The 21,788-nt window shown below is 29.0% G+C and overlaps 1 protein-coding gene and 1 long non-coding RNA gene across 5 annotated transcripts; one reads left to right on the top strand and one right to left on the bottom strand.

Annotated features, from left to right (window-relative positions):
* Positions 1-703: 703 nt before the first annotated feature.
* LOC114375635 (probable polygalacturonase At3g15720) lies at positions 704-10,084 on the bottom strand. Its single transcript, XM_028333469.1, has 7 exons — positions 9,834-10,084; positions 7,220-7,357; positions 2,683-2,871; positions 2,331-2,538; positions 1,477-1,558; positions 1,278-1,386; positions 704-1,181 (listed from the first exon to the last, which is right to left on the bottom strand). The coding sequence occupies exons 1-7, from the start codon at positions 9,972-9,974 to the stop codon at positions 840-842; spliced, it is 1,209 nt and encodes a 402-aa protein (XP_028189270.1). The 5' UTR covers positions 9,975-10,084; the 3' UTR covers positions 704-839.
* Positions 10,085-11,480: 1,396 nt separating this feature from the next.
* On the top strand, positions 11,481-15,208 carry LOC114375815. Of its 4 annotated transcripts, XR_003658851.1 has the most exons (8): positions 11,481-12,786; positions 13,453-13,478; positions 13,566-13,596; positions 13,689-13,776; positions 13,845-13,980; positions 14,046-14,115; positions 14,281-14,395; positions 14,685-15,206. It is a non-coding gene; the product is annotated as an uncharacterized LOC114375815 (long non-coding RNA). The 4 variants fall into 4 exon arrangements; XR_003658852.1 differs by having other exon boundaries at positions 13,453-13,596; positions 14,281-14,389; positions 14,685-15,208; XR_003658850.1 differs by having other exon boundaries at positions 13,453-13,596; positions 14,059-14,115; positions 14,685-15,207.
* Positions 15,209-21,788: the final 6,580 nt, after the last annotated feature.

The following is a 21,788-nucleotide window of genomic DNA, read 5'->3' as shown; positions in this document are numbered from 1 at the left end:
GATGTCACTTGCATAATATAAAGTGTTTGTTTAAGTGATTAAGTCCAATGGACACGTATGTAAAAGGCTAAGTGTAAACACATTGGTTTTCATAAGGTTGGATGCTTAGTTAATTACGACACATTGGATGTTGGATTTTCCACTTAGTAAAACAAGTTCCAGTAAATGGACAACCATATAAAAGAGCAAAGAGAAAATAAAGATTATCCTGTTTGCTCCATAATATAAGTCATGTTCAATTAAAATAAAACCATTAGTTCAACACAATTTATATCCTTCCAATCATCAAAACAATGGATAAAGGAAGGATTATGCAGTTGTAAAACTAGGATCGTCCAGTTCTAATAGTAAGATGACATGCAAGAGAAATATGAGTAGGCATAAGTGCAATTGTTTGCTATCATGAGACATGGACATTATGAAAACAAACCTGATTATGACAATGTAGATTACCCAAATCACAAATATATCACTATCAAGAAGAACATCTTTAGCTTGCGGTCTGACAATCAAATTACCAACCAAGATAAGCTTTATAGGAGAAACCAAGTTGAAACTTTGACGAGTGATAGCTGATAACCAAGATCACATATGCTTGGCAAAGTCACAATGGAGAAATAAATGAGAAGGTGTCTATGTTGTTTTGTGACAAAGACTAAAAATTGAAACCACAATACAACCTCATAGTAAATAAAGAAAATTCTAATTATAAGACATTCTCTTTCAATAAGATAAAAATTTCAAGATGTTACACTATCATTTATTCAATCAACGACAATTGAGTACAATGAAGAAAGAAAAATCAGATGTTTTGACAATAAATGAAATTACTTATAACACTAATTTGATCCTTTATGAGAAAGACATGACACATGTGGATTACAAAAAGAGCACACCCCTTTTACATTTTTGCATGATGCATAAGTTTTCTTTCCAGTAATGGTAGTTATGTTAATCCCTTTCAATTCAATGTTGGTGCAACCTACGCTTTTGTCACAATGCAGTTTGATTGCATGCATGGAACTTGAGGTTCCCCTCACATTGTGGTAACTAACATCACTCACTCTCACTCCACCTACATTGTCATATGGGTTGTATTGTTGATCAATAATCACAGGATTTGTAGCTTCCATAAGTATAATATCCTTAAAAGTGATCTTCCTTGCATACCCTTGACCTCCCTGATTTAAAGAACACAAAACATGAAAGTTATTTAATGTCATTTGCTTTAGTTCAATATATATAATAGTGCCAAACTAACTAGATCTGATCCTTACTATCCATGTTTTGATTCTAGCTCCATTTGTTGTTCTATTGAAGGTGCAATTTCGTACATATATTTCTTCCACTGTTTGATGGGCTCCATTTTTTCCTAAGCTCCCAATACTACATATTAACAAAGGCATCCTAAATGCTTTCAATTTATTGGCCAAATAACTTGAATTAACATGAAAATATAAATTTACTCGAACTTACCTGATGCCATGGCCTGGTCCACAAAAGACACCAATTATGCTGATGAAGGTGGATCCATGGTTAATGGCAATGCAATCATCACCTTTAGAAAATAATAATCAAAATATGTAACAGTCTCGTTAATCAATTTTATTTTTAATTCTATGATCAACTATGTAAGAATTATTGTATAATGATAAGATAGGACAAAAGAAAGGGATTCATACATAAGAGGTCATGTTTAAATTTTATATCACTCTTCTACTTGTCTAACATTTATAAAGAGATATGCACAACTTTATCATGTTTAAATTTAATATGACAAAGGAAATGGATCCGTACATGCAACTAGCATGTCATGTTTAAATTTTCTATCTATCTTATATTTATGTAACATTTATAGAGAGATAGACACACTTTTAACATTTGTATGTTTGAAATTCCACATATTTTGAAAAGAAATATCATATCCGTACAATAAAATTATATTCCAACTTATTTAAAATTTATTTTTTCTTCAATCATTCTTCATGAAATCGTCCATCATATTTCACATTTCTCTCCTTTTTTTATATCCATTTATTTGTAAAAAGAAGTTGTACAATTTAGTTGTATAAATTGAATTTCTCATCTAAAAAATTATTGAAGAGAATTTTCTTTCTTATTTTTATTACATATGATTGTCAACTTAAATTAGAAAATTCATTTCTAACCATCAGGTAATTTTTTTTTTCTTTTGCAATTTAAGAGCAGATCCACCACTTGAGTAGTTAGAAAAAACCTAGGAACTAAAAGACTATGCAATCTCATTGCATGATTTAAGGACAAAAAATAATAATTATGCAACTGAAGTCTGACACTTATATACGATTTACCAGTTTCCATCTTAGAATTCTTTATGACAATGTTGGATGACTGTGAGATATCAATCCCATCAGTGTTTGGGCTTTCGTCTGGGGCAATCATATGAATTTTGGAGATGAGTGAGTTGTTGCATCTATTTATGCTTATATGATTTTTGGGACTGTTAATGTGAGTCAATCCACTAAGGAATAGATAGTCACATTCACGAAAATGTAAAGCCTGCACATATGGTATTAAGACATTATACACACAATTATAATAAAATTTGAATTTAAAACTTTGAATTAAAATTTCCATTGGTCAACATATTTTCCTTTGTGATTAATTTTCACATTAGTCTCTTGTGTATGTTTTATAACTTACAGTTGGCCTCTTAATTTCGGTATTGAAATAAGAATTCCACCATGGAGAACCTTGACCATCAATTAGTCCCCATCCCCCTCCACGGATAACAAGACCACTTATGTGCCTAAAACGAATCCATGCCATCCTTGTACTTTTTGGCAATTTCCAAGCCTCAATCTTGTTTGGGGCAATGATGGTTCCCTTGAGCTATCAAGTCAAACCATAAGTTGAATATTATAGTCATGCAAAATAGGTAACACACATATTATAGATAGTTAGAAAATAAGTTACACAACTAAATGGTTAGAAATTTTAAAATAATTCCTCTAAAAAAAGGAATTTTAAAATGATTATGACCATCTCTAGTATTTATTGGATACTACCAATTCATACACTTTAATTGTTTTTTGAAATAATATAAGTGAGTTTCTATATTGATTAGATAAATAATAACATTTTGAGTAATTTGGATACTATTTTAGATTCAAACTATAAAAAAAAGATAAATGTAACTTTTTGTTTTTAATTATGATGAATAATAAACTTATGAAACGTTGATATAATTATTTTAATTTAAGACTTTTTTCTTTAGATTAAAATATTTTTATATTATTATCATAACCAAATATATTGAGTGAATAATCAATTCTATGAAATTGTAATCACCGATCAATTTGGTTCATAAAATTAACAAAATGATAAAATATCCCTAAAATTATAAATAACCAGTTAATTTAGTCCTTAAAATTATAATAATCAATTAAATTGGTTCCTAAAATTAAAAAATATAAGATAAAATGGTCTTTGAAATTATAAATTATCAATCAATTTAGTCTTTAATTTGTAATGGTTAATTAAATTGGTATGTAAAATTGAAAAAAAAACGGTATATGAAATTATAAGTAATCAATCAATTTAACCCCTCCTCTATTACTTGATGTTATCTAAGGTCGTCAAAAAGGATGAATTAACATGTTAAATGCCTAAATGACCACTAATTAAGTACGCATACGTGGTTGTCAAATTGCAGGGATGAAAATAATCACAACATCAATGGAAAAATAATCAATTTTTTTCCTTATTTACGGCTTTTTTCTTCCTTCACTCATTATTTTTGCATTACTCTTCCTAATTTACCCATTAAGAAAATGTCCCTGCAATAACTCGTAAAATCAAGTTGAGTGAAAATGCATAATTAAACAGAGGGAGACTTAGCGTGTTGTTAGAAAAAAGATGTAAAAAATTTCACAGATTCCTTTTAGTGTACTCACATGAGTCTATATGTATATATTTACTCTTTCAATCTAGTTTATTTCTATATTTTTCTCTCTCTATTTTTTTTATAGTAAATTTCACTTTCAACTTCTTGAAAAAAAAAACAACTAAATTTTTAGTCCTTTGAATTTTTCAAAATTTTAAGTTTTAATCTTTAAACAAAAGTTTGATTGATAAAAGTTCCTAAATATTTTTTTGTTAAGATTTTAATCTTTACCATTAAATAATGACATGACATTAATTTTATTATTATTTTATTAGATTTTTCAACAGTTTGTCTTTGACAATTAAAAACCATAAAAAAGTATTTGTTGAAGTTTTTATAAAATATTAAAAACTGTTAGAAATTGTTTCATTAGTTACCCCCAACAATTAAACATAATTTGTATACATTGAGTAACAAAATAATACAACTAAAATAATTCAATTTTTTTTAACTCTCACACAATGTCTACAGATCTTATAGTATCCATCCTCTTATGCGTATTTTAAATAAATATAGCAACTTTAATCCCCATCATAGAATTCACTAGGTATCTATATACTCATACCCTCATTCACGACCCACATTTTACTTATATATAAAATTAATAAATCAATAAAAAAATATATTAATTAGAAAAATTACTACAAGTAAGTTAAATATTTACTCTTAATTAAAACATAACATTAAAAGCATCCACATATAATATTACCTATGTTTATATATATAAAAGAAAGAATTGCCTAATTCATCAAGACAAATATAAGTGGTTAGATTAGTTAATTTGTCATAAAATTTAATTTTATTTCAAGACTACCCATGACATTAAATAGTTTAAGAAATGATTATTTTTGAAAAATAATTTGTTTAATCAATGAGTATAAATTGTTTTGTTGTAAGCTAAGTAAGTGCATTCATTTTCATGGAGAAATAAGTGCATATTATTGATAGACCTCATAATTAATTAGGGCTAAAAAAAATTTAGCAATAAAGTAATCTTATATTTCTTATAATTAAGACCAAGAAAATGTTATATTTTATTTCTTATATATAGAACCAAATGTAATATTAAAAACAAAAAACATAACATTGATTTGTCTAAATTTAAATCATAAATAAACATTACAAATATAATCATCCAATATTATAAAGATAAGTCATTAAATATATGTAAATCTACACTACTAATTGAAGCACCAAACAACACAAAATATCATTCATAATTTGAAATGAATCTTAAAAGAACTTGATAACAAATTCATAAATTTATACATAAAAAAATATAAAATAAATTTAACATAAGATATTTTGAATTAGAATTCATTATTCTATGTTAGAGTGTTATTATTAGTCATAAAATTAGGAAAATATAATTTTATTTATAAAAAAAATACATGTATAATATAAATAATTTACATTAATATTTAATATATATATATTGATTATAGGTGCGTATGTGGGAGGGGCAAAATGAGTTATAGTATCCATACCTATGTTCATTCCCACAAAAAATTACCGGTAAATACCTGCACCCATCCCGCCTCTCAATAAACAAATAATTATTGCGGATGTTTTTAAAAATATCTATAGGTCTAGATCTATTTTGTCATTTCTATGTTTGCTAGATTAATTATTGGTAATTAGTATCAGTCTTAATTGCTTTGTGGAAATTAAGAGACGGCGGATGATTTGATATTTAGTATGAACTATGAACTATGAAGTATGGTCTAGTGGTTATTTGAATGAGTTTAGTTAGTTAATCACTAGTGACATGTAAGACATGGGTGTGGATGTGTGGTGGCTTAAGAACATTCATGCTGCACTTTGCATTCAGGAGATGAATGAAGCATGGTCATTTGTGAATCTATGTGTAATTTTACGTGATGTCGGTATGATTCTAGTGTGTTTTTATTTATTTGTTGGTACAACTTTACTATTAGTTTCTTTTACTATTTTTTTTTCATTATGGTTTGATTTTGATATGAAGGACAAAGAAACATAGCAGAAAATTATAGTATCACAAGTTATTTTAAGAATTTTCTTTTACCTTTTCAAAAACGAGAAAAATTTTAGTAAATTTATATGAAACTATTATTTTGGGATGTGTATTATAAAAATAAATGTTTATTGTATACAACTAAAAATTAAAATAAATAAATATTTTTAAATATATAAATTATATTATAACTAAAATTTGTAAAAGATAAATATTTTAAACTTATAAATTATATTTTATATTTATGATAAATAATTTATATTATTATTATTGATAATTTATTTTTAAATTATTGAAATTTAAGTTAGAACTAAATATATTAAAAATGATAGATTAAAAGCGATAAAATAGTTAATGTTAAGAGAGTAAAGTCCATTATTTCACGAGAGAACTAGACAGTTATACATGCTTTTATTATATAAAGAATGATTATGAAAAAATATAAAATTATATCCATTTATTATTTTTCACACCTCCATTTTTTTTCAAACCCCGCCGCTAACTTTGCCCACACCGCAACGCACTTCGACCTCAGTGCCGCTGCCACTCTCTTTAGCATCAACAGCAGCACACCGTCCTCTTCGAACGGCTTAGCGGTATCCTCAACGAGAGTGGGTAAGAATTTTTAGCAGTAAAAAATTATTTAATAACTAATAAACATTTCACACAAGATTTTTTTTAGCCGCCAAATAAACAAGCACACATAATAATAATAATAATAATAATAATAATAATAATAATAATAATAATAATAATAATGACACATTATTCTTTAACTACAAGAATAAACAGACTAAAACTTTAACGGAAAAAATGTTTAAAATTTTTATCCGGTCAAACTTCTTTTGATTAAAGACTAAAATTCAAAATTTTAAAAAGTTTAAGCACTAAGCCACTAACTCATAAAAAAAACTCTTCCCATAAAACCCGGTCAACATTGTTTTTCATCTTAATTAATTTATATCAGAAAAATTAATAATTTTCTTATTGATCCAAAAGTTTAAATTTATCTTTATCGAATATTATCTATGCCACATTTATTTATTTAAAATAAATTAAAGTAATCAAAATAAATTCTTTTGCAAATAATTGATTTTCTTCTTATCTAAGACTATTCACATTACTTTTTTCTTAAAAAAATCATTATAAACTAGTTAATTAAAGAATTTAAAATCTTATTATTTTAATGCTTATACTTCACTTTTTTTACATCATTTTTTTTATTTTTTTAAAATATTTTTTCGGTGGAAAACTTTCTTTTGAATTTTTTTTAACAAAATATGAAAGCTATTACTAGTTACCTTAATGTGAACGATTGGAGGCTTGCAAGGACCACGGAACAACACCGGCTGTAACATGAAAGTTTTCTCTTTGGGTATGAGAAGTGTTGCGGTGCCATAACTTGCATTACACGCGTCTTTCCATGCTTTCAGAAAAGCCTTTACAAATGAAAAAAAAAAGGTTTAAAATGATAGTATTAAATAAGAGGAATAATATTAAAAAACTTAATTATCAATTTAATATTTTAAAAAATTCTTTGATTCCTAAGTTTTAAAAAAATTTAATATAGTTCCCTTTTTTAAAAAAAAAATATCTCAATTAGGTCATTTCTGTCGATTGACTGTTGGTCATTAGAATGTCTTAAGTATTGAAATTGTTGGTCACTTAAAAAAAAAGAAGGAATTAAATTGAATTTTTTAAAAATTTATACATAAATTAATAATTAAGAAAAAAAAGAGAAATAATAGATTCCCTTTAACTATACGTACTATTTTTTTCACCATGTATTGATCAATAGCTCAAATAAGAAAATCATATACAAAACAATTAACTTCAAAAGTCTTGTAAAAGGCATTGGGCTCTAATTAAGTATATATTAACACCAAAAATTTTAAATCAAATTAGTCAAAATAAAAGTTAACATTTACTGATGAATTAAAAATGAATATAATACTAATAATAAATGACAACCGAATAACCCAAAGCCAGGTTCTGTATTCATTTGGGAAAAAAATATATATTTCATGATTCTTGTCTTTGAATACCAGGTGAAAAGACAATTTCTTTTCATTATAAAAACTACATTTTCAAAAGACATGTCCTTGAATATCAATTAAACGTCAGAGGTAATATATATATAACGTAATGAGATATCAACATTAGTTTTATTTGTTAGACATCCCAAATTATCACGAGCCACGGAAGGAACAGAGATTCCAAGAGTTTTAGCAGATAAAAGGAGGGTAGATTAAAAAAATTCATAAACTGGCTAATTGAAAAAATAATTACCACTATTACTATTTTATGTAACAAAACATATTTATAAAAAAGTATGGTTAAGTTGATTTTTTTCTTAAATTTATTATTTAGATTTAATTTGATCTTCTAATTTTTTTTTGGTTTAATTTGATTTTTTAATTTTTAAAATCAATTAATTTTTTTAAAAGATATGTATTTTGTAACTGTTTAAAACTACTTAATAATAATTTTGAACCGTTATAAAGGGTTATTTCTTATTATTTAAATTAAAAGACTAAATTAAATCAATTTAAAAAATTAGAGAATTAAATTAAACAAAAAAAGACCAAATTAAATTTAAAAAATAAATTAGAGGACTAACAAATTAATTTAATCAAAAAGTATTATAGGTTTACATTAATATATAATATATAGTAGGGTTAAATATATATTTTTTCTCTAAACTATCAGCTATCTATAATTTTGGTTTCTAAAATTTTCAACAATTGATCAACGTTCTCTAGCTTTTTTTCATCATAATTTTTAGCTTTTTTTTGTCTATTTTAATTATTAAGTGATGACGGAACATTAATTTTATTATGTTTTTTTTTACGGTTAAAAACAATTGCATGAATAAAGTGTTTTTTAAAGGCCAGGATTAATAAACATGGAAAAATAAACTCGTTCAATCGATTCACAATCAGAATCTAACAATTAAAAATAAAGATCGAAAACAGAAACAGTAGTGAGCAACACTTCAAAATCAAAATCGAAAATAAGCCTTTTATGCATTCGAATAATTCCAAATAACAAAACATCCTAGTGATTCGTTTGCAAAAAGCTAAAAAAGAAAAGAAAAACAATTCCAGAAATTTCAAAGCCTAATATTAGGGATTTAATGTTAGGCTTTGAAATTTGAATGGAACAATAATCTGGAACAAGTGGTCATGAAAAGTGGATGACATGAGAAGTGACCCGTGAGTGAAGTCCAACCAAGTTTAGAATATTACTTTTCAATGAGTTCAAGCACAATGGTTAAGATTATGGTGTCTTCTCCCTTTGGTCAAATGAAAAATGAATTACCATTCTAGTTGCGGTTTTTATTAGTAGAGAGGTAGTAGAAGAGTCAGAAAACATTTAACAAATTTTAAAAAAAGTTAGAAATGTTGAGGAAATCTAAGCATAAGAGTAAGAATGTTGGGAATCTGAATTTGGGCTTTCTTTTAGGAAACATTTTTTTTTTATTTTTAGTCGTCAGAAAATGAATCATAATAAAATCTGTCATATTATTATTTAATGATTAAAATAAATAGAAATAACTAAAACTTGTGATGAAAAAAAGTTAATATATATTGATCATCGGTCGTTAAAAAATTTAGAAACAAAAATCATAAATAACGATAAAGTGAAGAACAAAAAAACATTATACTTAACCCTATGTATAACATATGATGCATTGGAGGTACATGCTAATTTTCAAAATTGAAGTATGAATAATGATATAAATATTTGAGGTATGCATGAACTAGCTTCTAATATTAATATAACCATTGTAACCAAAAGAAAACCTTATGGTATATGCAATTATGCATGTGTGGATAGGAGACTGTGGCCGTGCATTATTGTATCAATTGTATGTAAGATATATAAGGGGGGAAAAAGTTATAATAAACATACTTGGGAATCATCAGTTTGACCATTGCCCGTGGCACCATAATCGATAACATTGAAGCTAGGACCTGCATCAAGCTCCAGTTTAGTCCACGCACAAGGTAAAGCAACAACAAAAATAGCTAGCACAGCAAATAGGAACTTCATCTTCGAAATTAAAACTAATATTCTTTTTCTTAAAACAACACTGAATGCATCAAGTCTAACTATATGTAAGATAGCTAGGGCACGTAAAATGTAAGCGCACTATGAAAAGTCGAGAAAAAATGTTAATTTATAGATTCTAGAATTAGTATTTTATTTTTTGTACATACTCTAGGATTAGATTTTATTTGACAAAACTAATTAAAAATTAAAAAAATAATAGGAAGCTGAAAAATTATTTGTTAATTGAAAGCTACCAGATAAATAAATTAACTTATTAAATTATAAGTGTTCGATAAAACTGATTGTTGAGGTAGTTGAAAGTATAAAATGACAGAAAAATAATAAAATCATAATTTATGTTAAAAAGATAACAAACAAAATAAATAAATATATTAAAGATAAAAGTGAAATAAAATATAAAAAATTAAAAATTAGAAACTAACATTTTAAAAAATGTCATTTCAAGAAGCGTTTCAAAAATACTAAATATTACTAAAAAAAAATTTCAGTTAATAAAAAAAATTAAAAATTAACTAAAATACTTTATCCAACATACCTTAATACACCACCGATGGAGAAAAATTGAAAAAAAGAAAATATATAATGTGCTAATGGAAATGACAATGAATGGGAGATTCCAGCAAATGAGTTCTCTGACAGTGAGCATTTAATCTTTTTTCTTAAACTTTTTATTTATTTCATAATTTAATTTTAGTTTGTTTAAAATTTTAAATATTTGTATACTATATAAAATGAAGATGTCTTTCATTTTTAGACAAATTGAATTTTAATATTTTTATATTTAAATAGTCTTAATTTAAATTTAATTGATATCAATAGCTTTTCAATCTGGCACGTGAGATGTTAATTAGGACTTAGGCACATGGAAGAGTCGACGGGGTTTAGGAAATTGTTATTGGCTATATTGATTTTGGTCTGTAATGTTTTTTTTTTTAGAAAGCCCTGTAATGTTATATGTTTAAATCATGTAGATTCTGGAATTGGTTCGTTTTGTACTGGCCTTTGGGCTTTTGATTGGGTTACGCCTTGCATCCTAATTTGTTTTTATTAAAGTTTGTCTGCGGCTGCTAAGAATAATTAATTTTTAAAAATTAAATTTTGACACATTATATCAATTAATATTTTTTGAACCATATCAATAAATGTTGTCTTAATTTTAATATTTTTTCATCAAATTTAGAAAAAATATATCTTTAATATAGTGTTATTTAATATAATAAAATATTAGTTAATAATAAAAATATTTATCTATTTTTATATATAAAATTATTTAAATTTTAAAATATCATGCAATGCACCGAAAACTTGATATACATTAGAATAATATCTACTTGAATTTCCGTGTAAGGAAGAAACTACCTCCCTTGAGAGTTGCTTTTTAGAATACTAGAAAGACAATGCAAGAAAAATGTTTTGCTTAGCGAAGCTGTTATATATATATATATATATAAATAAAAGGTTGGAGCAATAAAGTATATTAGAAGTAGCAAACAATGCCCTCCAACAATAAGGAGTGTTTTTAAAATTGGACCAATCATTGAATTGTTAGTCCACATGCAACATGCACTAGTAATGGGAGTTAGAGCATCTATAATGGCAGTTCATTAGTTTTTCATACCAACAAACCCACCTTTTTCTCGATTGTCCGCTGTAGTGCATAGGGGGATTGCCATGTCAGATCATCTGTTCTTCAGTAAGAACTCTAACAAATTGGATCTTAAGAATCAATTTTTTGGTATAAATAACAGAGAAGAAAGGGAAAGTAACGGTTATCAATCTATATCCTATATAATAAAAGAGAAGTATAGAAAAAATGCTGGTGTGTCCATGCTTGAAAATTAGACAGTTGTCCTTTTTAATGGTTTTTGGTCATTTTGGGTGTCCAATTCCCACTCCTCTGGTTGTGCAACGTTGCTTTGTTTCAGTCGGTTTTCATTTTTTGGGTGTGCCACGTTGCTTGATGTGTTTCAACCAGTTTTCATTTTTTGCCCTTGCATGTTCCACCCATTGATCTTTTCTTCACTTTTGTATCATCCGTTCATTCCTTTTCCGCATCACACTTTGTTGGTTGCTCCACGTATTGCTCCACGTGTCTTCTTTTTCAGCCTTCATCCCGAGCCTTCTCACTTTCCATTTTATCTTTCCATTTCTCTCTCTCCCGTGCTTTCTAGAGCTAGTGTTTTGGGAGGAGTAGCGATTCATTTTTTTAATTGTGAGAGAAGAGAAGAGGACGACAAAGAAGAAGATTGCTTTTGGCATTGCATGCATATGGGGTATGTTTTATGAATCCAACCATAGCTGGAAAAAAAAAGTTGACTCCTTTTTTTTTCCTTTTACCTTGGAGTTTTTGGTGTGCTGAATTGCGAGGATGTTTTGGGAATTGGGGATTTTGTGTTTTGGTTGGGTTGGGTGGTGTGGATGCATTGCATGAATGTGTGGAATTTGGAAATGTTTGAGAGATTGTGCTGTTCTGTTGTAAATTGTGGAGTTTTTTTTTTTACGATCCCGGAGATGAAGAAACCACCTACGATCATGAAGAGTGCCTGATTTGCTTTCTGGTATGATTTCTATCGCATGCCTTCAATATTTGTTTGTCTTTACTTATCCTGTTACTCTAGCTGTCAATTCAACTATGCACACTCCTTTCAAACTGCAAAATTGACCTCCTGGCTACCTTGGTTGGATTTAATGATTTATATGGAGGAGCACCCGTGCAAAGGATCACATAGGAAGTGTTGTAAGGTTTGCTATGGTGGTGCTTCACAAGTTGCAGTTTGTGTTCCTGTTTAAGGTATTTTCTTAAAAAATCTTTTTTTTTCCATACGGTAGCAAAAGCTGTTGATGCTAATGTCAAAAGGTGGTCAAGTCTGAAAAAGGAAACTTGAGGGTGTTACCAAGAAAATTACTATATGTACCTGTAAACATTCTAAATGTGTTTAAGCTCAGTGCATATGTTGAGATTGTTATGCCTTGATAGATATGAACTTGCCATGAATCTTTCTTCTTTTTGCTTACTCTCTTGAAAATATATCATTTTTAAAATTGAGTTTATTGTTGTAAGAATTTGGTTTGGTTACCAAAAACGAGAAAGGTAATATTTTTTGTAATATATCTCTTGTTGTTGTAAGAATTTGGTTTGGTTATATGGACCTGGTAAGCTGTAAGAAATTTTTTGGTGAGTTGTGTTGGGGAGGGGGGGGGGGGGGTTGGAGTTTGGAGGTATGGATCTATATTTTCCTATCTTAACTTATTCAAATTACTATTATGTAATAGAAATTACTGATTTATAAATTCTATTTTTGTTATGTTTAGTTTGTTAACCATTACCATAAGCAATTACTCATTTTACTCCCTATGATATTGTGTGTATATGTAAATTTGTTTGGGCCCCTTGGGTGATTTTTGTAGTAATAGGCTATGGTTGTTGAATCCACTGTGTGGTTTTGTTTATGTGCAGGGACTGTGGGAAACAAGTGTACTTGGGTGAGGACGCAAGGCAAGTAGAAGATTTGTTTTATATTAACTACAACTTTCTTTAATATCACATTCTTTTTCTTTATTTTCTTTTAGGTGGATTTGACACAGTGCATGTTGCGGCAAGGTAATTTGAATTCCGTGATTAGGTGTTTTTGGTTTTGTTTAAGCGTAAGAAATATTTCGCACTTTTTATTATTATTATTTTTTTTGTTTCAGGGCTTATGATCGATCTGCGATCAAGTTCCGTGGCGTTGATGCAGATATCAATTTCAACGTTAGCGATTACGATGAAGATATAAAGCAGGTTGTTAACTGTGAAGTGTTTTTTTAATTTGTTGCTATTTTTTTAAGAAACTTGAATTGAATTTGCAGTTTGTGGATTTTATGTGCAAATGAGTAACTTCACGAAGGAGGAGTTTGTGCATATTTTACGGCGACAGTGCACTGGTTTTTCAAGGGGAAGCTCCAAATATAGGGGAGTTACTCTGCCCAAGTGCGGGCGATGGGAGTAAGTCTGATTTTTCACTTCAATTTTATTTTATTTTATGATTGTGCATATGAACATATATATAGTTCTAAGTTGCAGCAAAGGAAGGTGGTAGAGGACCAAGTGTATGGGATACCTTTACCCATAAATATCCAGGTAACTAACTTTCTCTTATTTATTCTTATGCACCTATAAACAGATGAATGTATCAGAAAAGAAAGGGAATTAATGCTTTTCGTATGCAACCTTTTTTAGTTAACGAAGATAAGAAAAATATCTATGATTTACATTTGCTTATTTTGAATTATTATTGAAATGCAGATAAGATCAAGGATGGAAGTAACGGCGACATAGCGATTGGCTCCTACCACCACTAGGGAAGGTGGAAAAGGACCAAGTATATGGGATACTTTCACTCATAAATAACCAAGTATATGTATATCTCTCCTCCAATAGTGTTTTTTAATATTTTTTACTTTTGAAGTTGTTCATGGCCTGAGATTGAATTTTCTTGCACTAATAATCTCTTACCTACCCCTACCCTCACTACTAGCCCCTTCCCTTCAATTGCTTGTGTTACATCCAGATGAGGTTGGTAAACAAAACTTAGTGTAATCTGTAGTATCAACGGTAATGCAGAGCTTATAAGTTACTGAATGGTCTTTTAAAAGCTTTTAAAGTTAGTCACATCATAATACCAATTGCTTTGTTGAACGTTATTGTAGGAACCAAATCAACCAATGGTGTTCAAGCAAAAGAAAATGTCACTTGAGCAGATTATATGCAGCAGGTACATCGCCTCATTTTACCGCTTACTGAAGACAATAAAAGTGTTACAAGGAGGAGTGAAGATGGAAGAAGCCATTACCAAAGCCAAATTAAAAGCAAACTTTGGCATTGGAATCATTATCAGGACCATGAGGGTGAAATTTTGGAAGCTGCAACAAAGTTTATGCCAAATACTTATAGTATCAGAGTGGTAGAATCTCTAGCCTTGAGATGGTGTATTGAAGTCATGTAATAAGGGACCAACACTGCATTACGCATATTTTGATTAGGGGTGGGTAAGCGGGCCGGCCCGCCCCTATAAGCCCGCATTGGCAGTGGACCGGGCCAATCCGCCCTGCTTCTTACACGAACCAAATAAATTGGTCCACCCCCGTCCCGCGTACCCCGCGGGTCAAATGGGCCGGTCCACGGGCCTAATTTTAATAGAATTTTAATTTTAATAAAAATAGAATACAATCAAATTAAGTTCAATACATATGTAAATAAAATCTCAATAATTAGTCAATTACATCAATAAAATAAATAATGTCTTGACAAAAGAAAATTCAAGCAATAAATCTAAAATATGAAATTTAAACATCTCCAACAACAAATGATTCCATATTTGAAGTAGCTTGAACCTTCTCCATCTCTACATTTAAGAGTACAACAACAATGAATAAGTCCCAACAAAAATAGGATAAAAACAAATTCTAGAGAGAGAAGGGATGTACTTTGCATGGTGGTACGGTGGTGAGTCGAGGCTGTGCCGCTGTGGCGAGTCGCGTTTTTTTTTTCCTTGTAAGGGAAAAAGTCATATGACCTGCGCGCATGCGTGACTGCGTGGTGGAGAAAAATCGTGAGGAGAAAAAGTGTTCTTCGCCTGCTACAATGATAATCGCTAGATATGATATGAGCTATTTTTTATAATAAAAATATATTGAAATATCTTTAAAAATATTTATTTAACAATTATTTTTAACTTAAATGATAAGAATTGATATTTTTATTATTTATGACTTGAAGATATGAAAAGAAAAAAAGATCGAGAAAATATCAAAACGGAAGATTTTTAGCATGTTATCACTTATCTTTTTTTTATCTTAATCTTTTATTTTTGTTATCTTTATCATCTTTTAATTTAAATCTTTTATTTTTATCTTTAAATCTTTATCTTATCTAATATATTTCTTTATCTGTTATTTTAAAAGAAAAGTTTAAAGTGAAAAAGAGAAAATCAAACCTAATATAATTAGGTCAAGATCACCCAAATCAAACCTAATGCGCACTGCGGGCAACCCACGGGCCAAACCCGCATAGTCCGCGGGTTAAGTGGGGCGAGCCCAAAAATATGACATAACCATGAACCGTTTTAAAAAATTGGTTCGTAACTCACGCGGACCGCAGGCCCCGCAGGCCAGTCCATGGACTTGGACCTGTTTACCTACCCCTAATTTTGATGGCATTATCAAAGATTGCATTTTTTCATCACCTGGTGTTCAATGGGTAAGAAGAAACTGCAACATTATTGCTAATAAGTTGGCTTCTTTAGCTTTCATGCTTCAGGAAAGATACTGAATAAAAGAGGTTTCACCTTAGATTGTTAGCTATCTGCAACATGATGTATGAACCTCTTTTCCTCAATTTGAATAAAGAGAAATATTTTTCTTCTTCTTTAAAAAATATTGACTACTTACTGAATGACCAAAAAATAAACCTAAAGTTTCTTTGTTTTTCAATTATTTTTCTTATATATCTCTGCAAAGTTAATTTCCTCTTCTTCTCATGGATTAGTTCATATCACAAGATAACAAATTGATGTAGGATTAAGACATTATTTATCTAGATTAAGCTCTAAGGAGTTATTTGAAGTATGAAATCATGCTCAAATCCTCTAACAATTGATTTATTGATAGGTTGTGCTTTCCAGAGCTTGAAAATTTGTATTCAAAAATGCATTTTGGACTAATTCAAGTATATCCTCTTTCACACTTTGTTATTGTCTTGCTTATGAAATTGAAGTCATGTCTCATGTACTTGATATGATGTTTTAACTGGTTGAAGAAAAACAATGCAGAATGAGCATTTTTCTATCTTTGTTAATTGGTATGTTTACAAGGTACACATTACTAATAGCAAGGTAGTTCATAGGTTCATACCAGATTATGCATTACTTGTAGCTTGTTGTGTAAGGGGTAGGACCGGAGTTTGATTTCCACATAATATTATCTTGGTCTATACTTCATTTGTGTATTTGACTTTAACTCTATTTTGTTGTTAAACAATGTTTGCAAACAACCCATGCATGTGCACGGGTTACAAACTAGTGATATGAAAAAAAAAAACCCAAAAGTAGAATAAAATAGAAGATAACATGAATGAATCACAAATTAGATTGAAAAAAAATGACTAAAAAATAGTTTATGATCCATTGTCTTCCCCATTTTAGCTTTTGGACTTGAGAGAGTGTGACTTTGATGAAAGTGAGGGTTACACTACTTTTATTTTCTGCTATCGAAGGGATTAATTTGGGAGAGTAAAATATGAGAATAGGCATTTGGGAGAATGTTTGAGATTTTTTTTTAAAGTAAGTTGAATGAATAGGAAGGTTCATTGAAATACTTAATGTGAACCCAAAAATAATATAAAGGTTATGTTTACCATAGTCAATGTCTACATTTTATTTTTAATTTTTTAATATTTGGAGAAATAAATTATGCTTCAAGAAATGTTACGTTGTCTTATTTTTTATTCAATCTAGCCACTACTCAAATTAGTTGTTAAGTTGTGTGCTATATATACTCCGAACATAGAAACAAATTTACATCTCATTCTATTTGCCATATTCTCTTCTTATACCCAATTGTGCTAAACATCTAATGGATCAAAGCAATCAAAAGTACTATTATATGCTCGGATGACAGCTCATGGAAGAAGAAATTATGAACAATAGTAAAGAAGAATACATGAGGAAAATAATTGAGAGGTGAAAAAAATGTGAAGTTGACAACTCTAGTAGACAAACACATAGAAGAAATGTGATCGATCAAGGTCGTGAAGAAGGACTTCAACAATTGTTCGCTGACTACTTCGCCGAAAATCTGGTATACATACACATTCAATTTCAGTGAAGGTTTCAAATGTGACTGTGAGACCCTCTACCCTCACAAAAATCGAATAAAAGGAAATAAAATCATGCGATTTTTTTTAAAACGCATTGACTTTAAATTGATTTCAATAGATAAAGAATTCACATTCACTTAATGAAAACATAGTAGAAATTGTTCGAATAAAAACAACAAAGTTATCCCGGCTCAAAACAAGGTCGTCCATACTAAATGAATAATAAAGAAAAACTAAAACAGAAAACATAACACAACTATATCATTTACGGAAAATATAGCATGCGAAGTAAAATCCTATGCCTCAATGTCACACTTATCAGAGCATGTCTCTATCACAAACTAAGTCTCTCCGGCTCTAACATGGAATTCATCATGTGATGGCTCACCTGAACAAATGGCAATCAGCCCAAATACAAACATACACCGGGAATGAGTTATCACATTCATATATAATAAAATATTAGAGCATATAAAACATATAATACTTAAAGCTGAATTTATATAATTAACATCACTTCACAAAATCACACACATTTGCACATCCATTCAAGTTCATCCACTCCAGAAAATAACATCAAACCACAATTGTTAACTCAATGAAAGTCAAACACATGTGTTATGCAACAAATACTCTAAGCTCAAGCCTACATGCAATGTGGTACCATTTTTCAGTGAAAAACCTCGTCGGGCGCCTAGGAGTACATGACAGGACATGCCTCACAATGGGTAAGTCAGGTCGCTCTCACTAAGTGAAATCATAGGGAGACCAGTCAGGATCACGTTGTTTTACGAGAATGCTCCAACCATATGGGATCGACACAGACTTAAAGGAGCACTCAAATCGGATGACCCCCAAGGCCTACACTCCAAAGAGTCTATCAGGGCCTCTCCCTCCTGATTCAGGTCCAACAAAAAAAAAAAAAACATTTGAACACACATACTCTACTTATGAATTATGCAATGCACACAACTATTCAATTGTTTTCAAAATCTCAATTATATATATATATATATATATATATATATATATATATATTTAAAATATATTTTAACTCAGTGTGCCTCAAGTGATTAAACTTGTCGGGTTCCCACAGTGGATCCCATCACAACTCATTGCACATTAACTGGCCGCTCTTAAAAGGTCTTACAATTGTGTGATTACATAATTCATGGCTCACAACTCAAAACATAGAACATCTCAACAATTATGTAATTCACAATCCATTACGTACTAAATGATTATCACTTACACACATAGTCTCAACCACAATTTCATAATAAAATAATTTATCGTATCTCATGCATCCTACACATATCATTCAATAGTAACATTTACTTGACACAACAAAAATATAGATTAAACCGAATATATTAATTCAACAAAATAAATAAATAAAAACATCTACAACAATTAATTTGAGATGTGGCATAAATAATTATGATTAAGCAATAATTTTACAAAAGTATTTAATTTATTATTATACATATATAACTAAATAAAATAAAATAAAATAATAATTTCACAATATTTAATATATTTCTACAAAGCAATAAAATAATAATTTCACAAAATATTTAATTTATTTCTCGAAAGCAGTAAAATAATAATTTCACAACAACATCTAATTTATTATTATATATATATGTGCATAACATGAAAAGTAAAAAGCATGTGTATCCGTTGCTGCACTTACTAGGATAATATCTTTAATGAATAATATATTAAATATATATATTATTGCAAAGGAATATATGACTGCTCAAAATTCGTTTCTTAAATCAAGGTGAAGAAAAACAATAACGTGCATCCGCACTTTAAAAGGAACGTTTAATGTTGGAATAAAAGAAACAATAACGTATCAAGCATATTTGATGCACTTTAACGTATCAAAGTTTTCATTTTAATTGCTGCAGTTTTGTTATACTATTAAAACAAGCAATTATGTCATTAGTAATAATGCATATTGCACAAAATAAGTGTAATTTAAATAAAATATATTATTTCCAATTAAAGAGAACCTCTATAATAATTAATTTAAGATATAGCAAAAATAATTATTATTAAGGATAATTTTACACCGTATTTAATTGATTATTATACATATATAACATATATAAATGAAAAGAAATAAAAATAATTTCACAGTAATATTTAATTTATTTCTGCAAAACAATAAAATAATAATTTCATAACAATATTTAATTTATTATATATATATATATATATATATATATATATATATATATATATATATATATATATATATATATATATATATATATATATATAACGAACGTAGATACAGAGCATGGAATTGCAACTTTAACAAAAGGGAATATACATATTGCATTGTAGTGTAGGTGGGAATTGCAGTTTCAACAAAAGAAATATATGCAAAGACACAATACGCGCTATTCATAAATTTTTATTACAAAAAAAAAGGAATATAATTATTTGGGTCAAATTTCTTCATTCAAATGATAACAATTCACTGACACATTAAAAAAAAGTAATTCACAAGCACAAAACAACAAATATTATACGCGTTAGTTAATATACAAAAAGAATCCAATAATAACAATTGCCACTTAAAAAAACTTGATATACACTAACACAAATATCATATCAGTATACACTAAGCCGGATTATAGAATTTCATGATAGAAGATATTACACTCAATTTAGCGTAAGAATTATTCAATTTGAAAGAATCATGAATTAACATTTTATAAAAACAACCCAAAATTGATCCTCTAGAGACCCCTATACATGTTCCTTCTTATCCCCAAACGTGAGTAACTCATCCCTTACCTTGATGTAGTCGCTCAAACGTTCTCCGTTAGCAATTGTGGCCTTTCTAGTGCTCTCTAGAACTCCTCCTTCGATTGCTCTGTTAGGGTTCTTGTGCGTCAGAAAAAGAAAAAGGAACAGAAGTGTTTTGTAAAAGCTGCTCTAGGTTAACATTTGGTTTATATAGTGAAAATTTATGACCTAATTATTTTTTACTTATTTATTTATTTATTAATTTCTTATTTCTTTATTAAAATTTACGGCTGTTACAATGACGACATTTGTTCCTTCGAATTGTGGATGTGTTGGGCAATCATGATGAGTACTTATAAACAAGGTTTGATGGAGCTAGTAGAATGGGTCTTTCACTATTTGTGTATTGGCATATAGACTGCCTGCTGATAGTTTAGATGACTATGTTATTGGTTAAACTATTGCGCGAGAATGATTAGAGACATTTGTAAGAGGTGTGAACCAAATATTTGGGGTTGAGTACTTGAGAAGACCTAGCAACAACGACACTCAATACCTACTACAAATAGGGGAGGCATGTGACTTTTCATGTATGTTAGGTTCAATTGATTGTATGTACTAGGAATGGGAAATTGTCATGTAACTTGGAAAGGTCAATTTACTGGAGGTGATCACGGTAAGCCCACAATTATGCTCGAAGTGAGACCATTGTTGCATTAAAAAGTTTGTAGAGATCTTAAGAGCTGACGCAACACATAGGACCCACAAAAAGTTGGTTAAGATTCAGGAGAGAGATCTCCATTGTGGATGCTCTTAGGGAAAAATATGTTTTTGCTCCCCAACTATCGTGGGTTTCATTTTTTAGTCCTCAACTTTTTTTATTGGTCCTCATCCCCCAAGCATTGATCTGTTTTGTTTTAATCCCCATTGTTTGGGAGCCCCGTCAAGTGATGATTTGTTGGCCCACCTGGAAAATTAGGGGATGTCACACGTCAAATTCTATCCCATGTGTATTTGTCTCTAATGCATAGAAAATGAATTTTAAATTTTAATTTTAATTTAAAGTAAATTATAATTGTTTAAAAAAAACAAAAATATTTTCAATTGTAAATACATCGATAAGTAAACAAGTACTTAGAAATATGTAGCCGATTTTTTAAAATAAAAGATAA

The sequence above is a fragment of the Glycine soja genome, chromosome 11, assembly GCF_004193775.1.
Source record: "Glycine soja cultivar W05 chromosome 11, ASM419377v2, whole genome shotgun sequence".
NCBI classification, from domain to species: Eukaryota; Viridiplantae; Streptophyta; class Magnoliopsida; order Fabales; family Fabaceae; genus Glycine; species Glycine soja.
The sequence above is the reverse complement of the archived record's forward strand: the minus strand, read 5'-3'. Positions and strand labels throughout refer to the sequence as shown.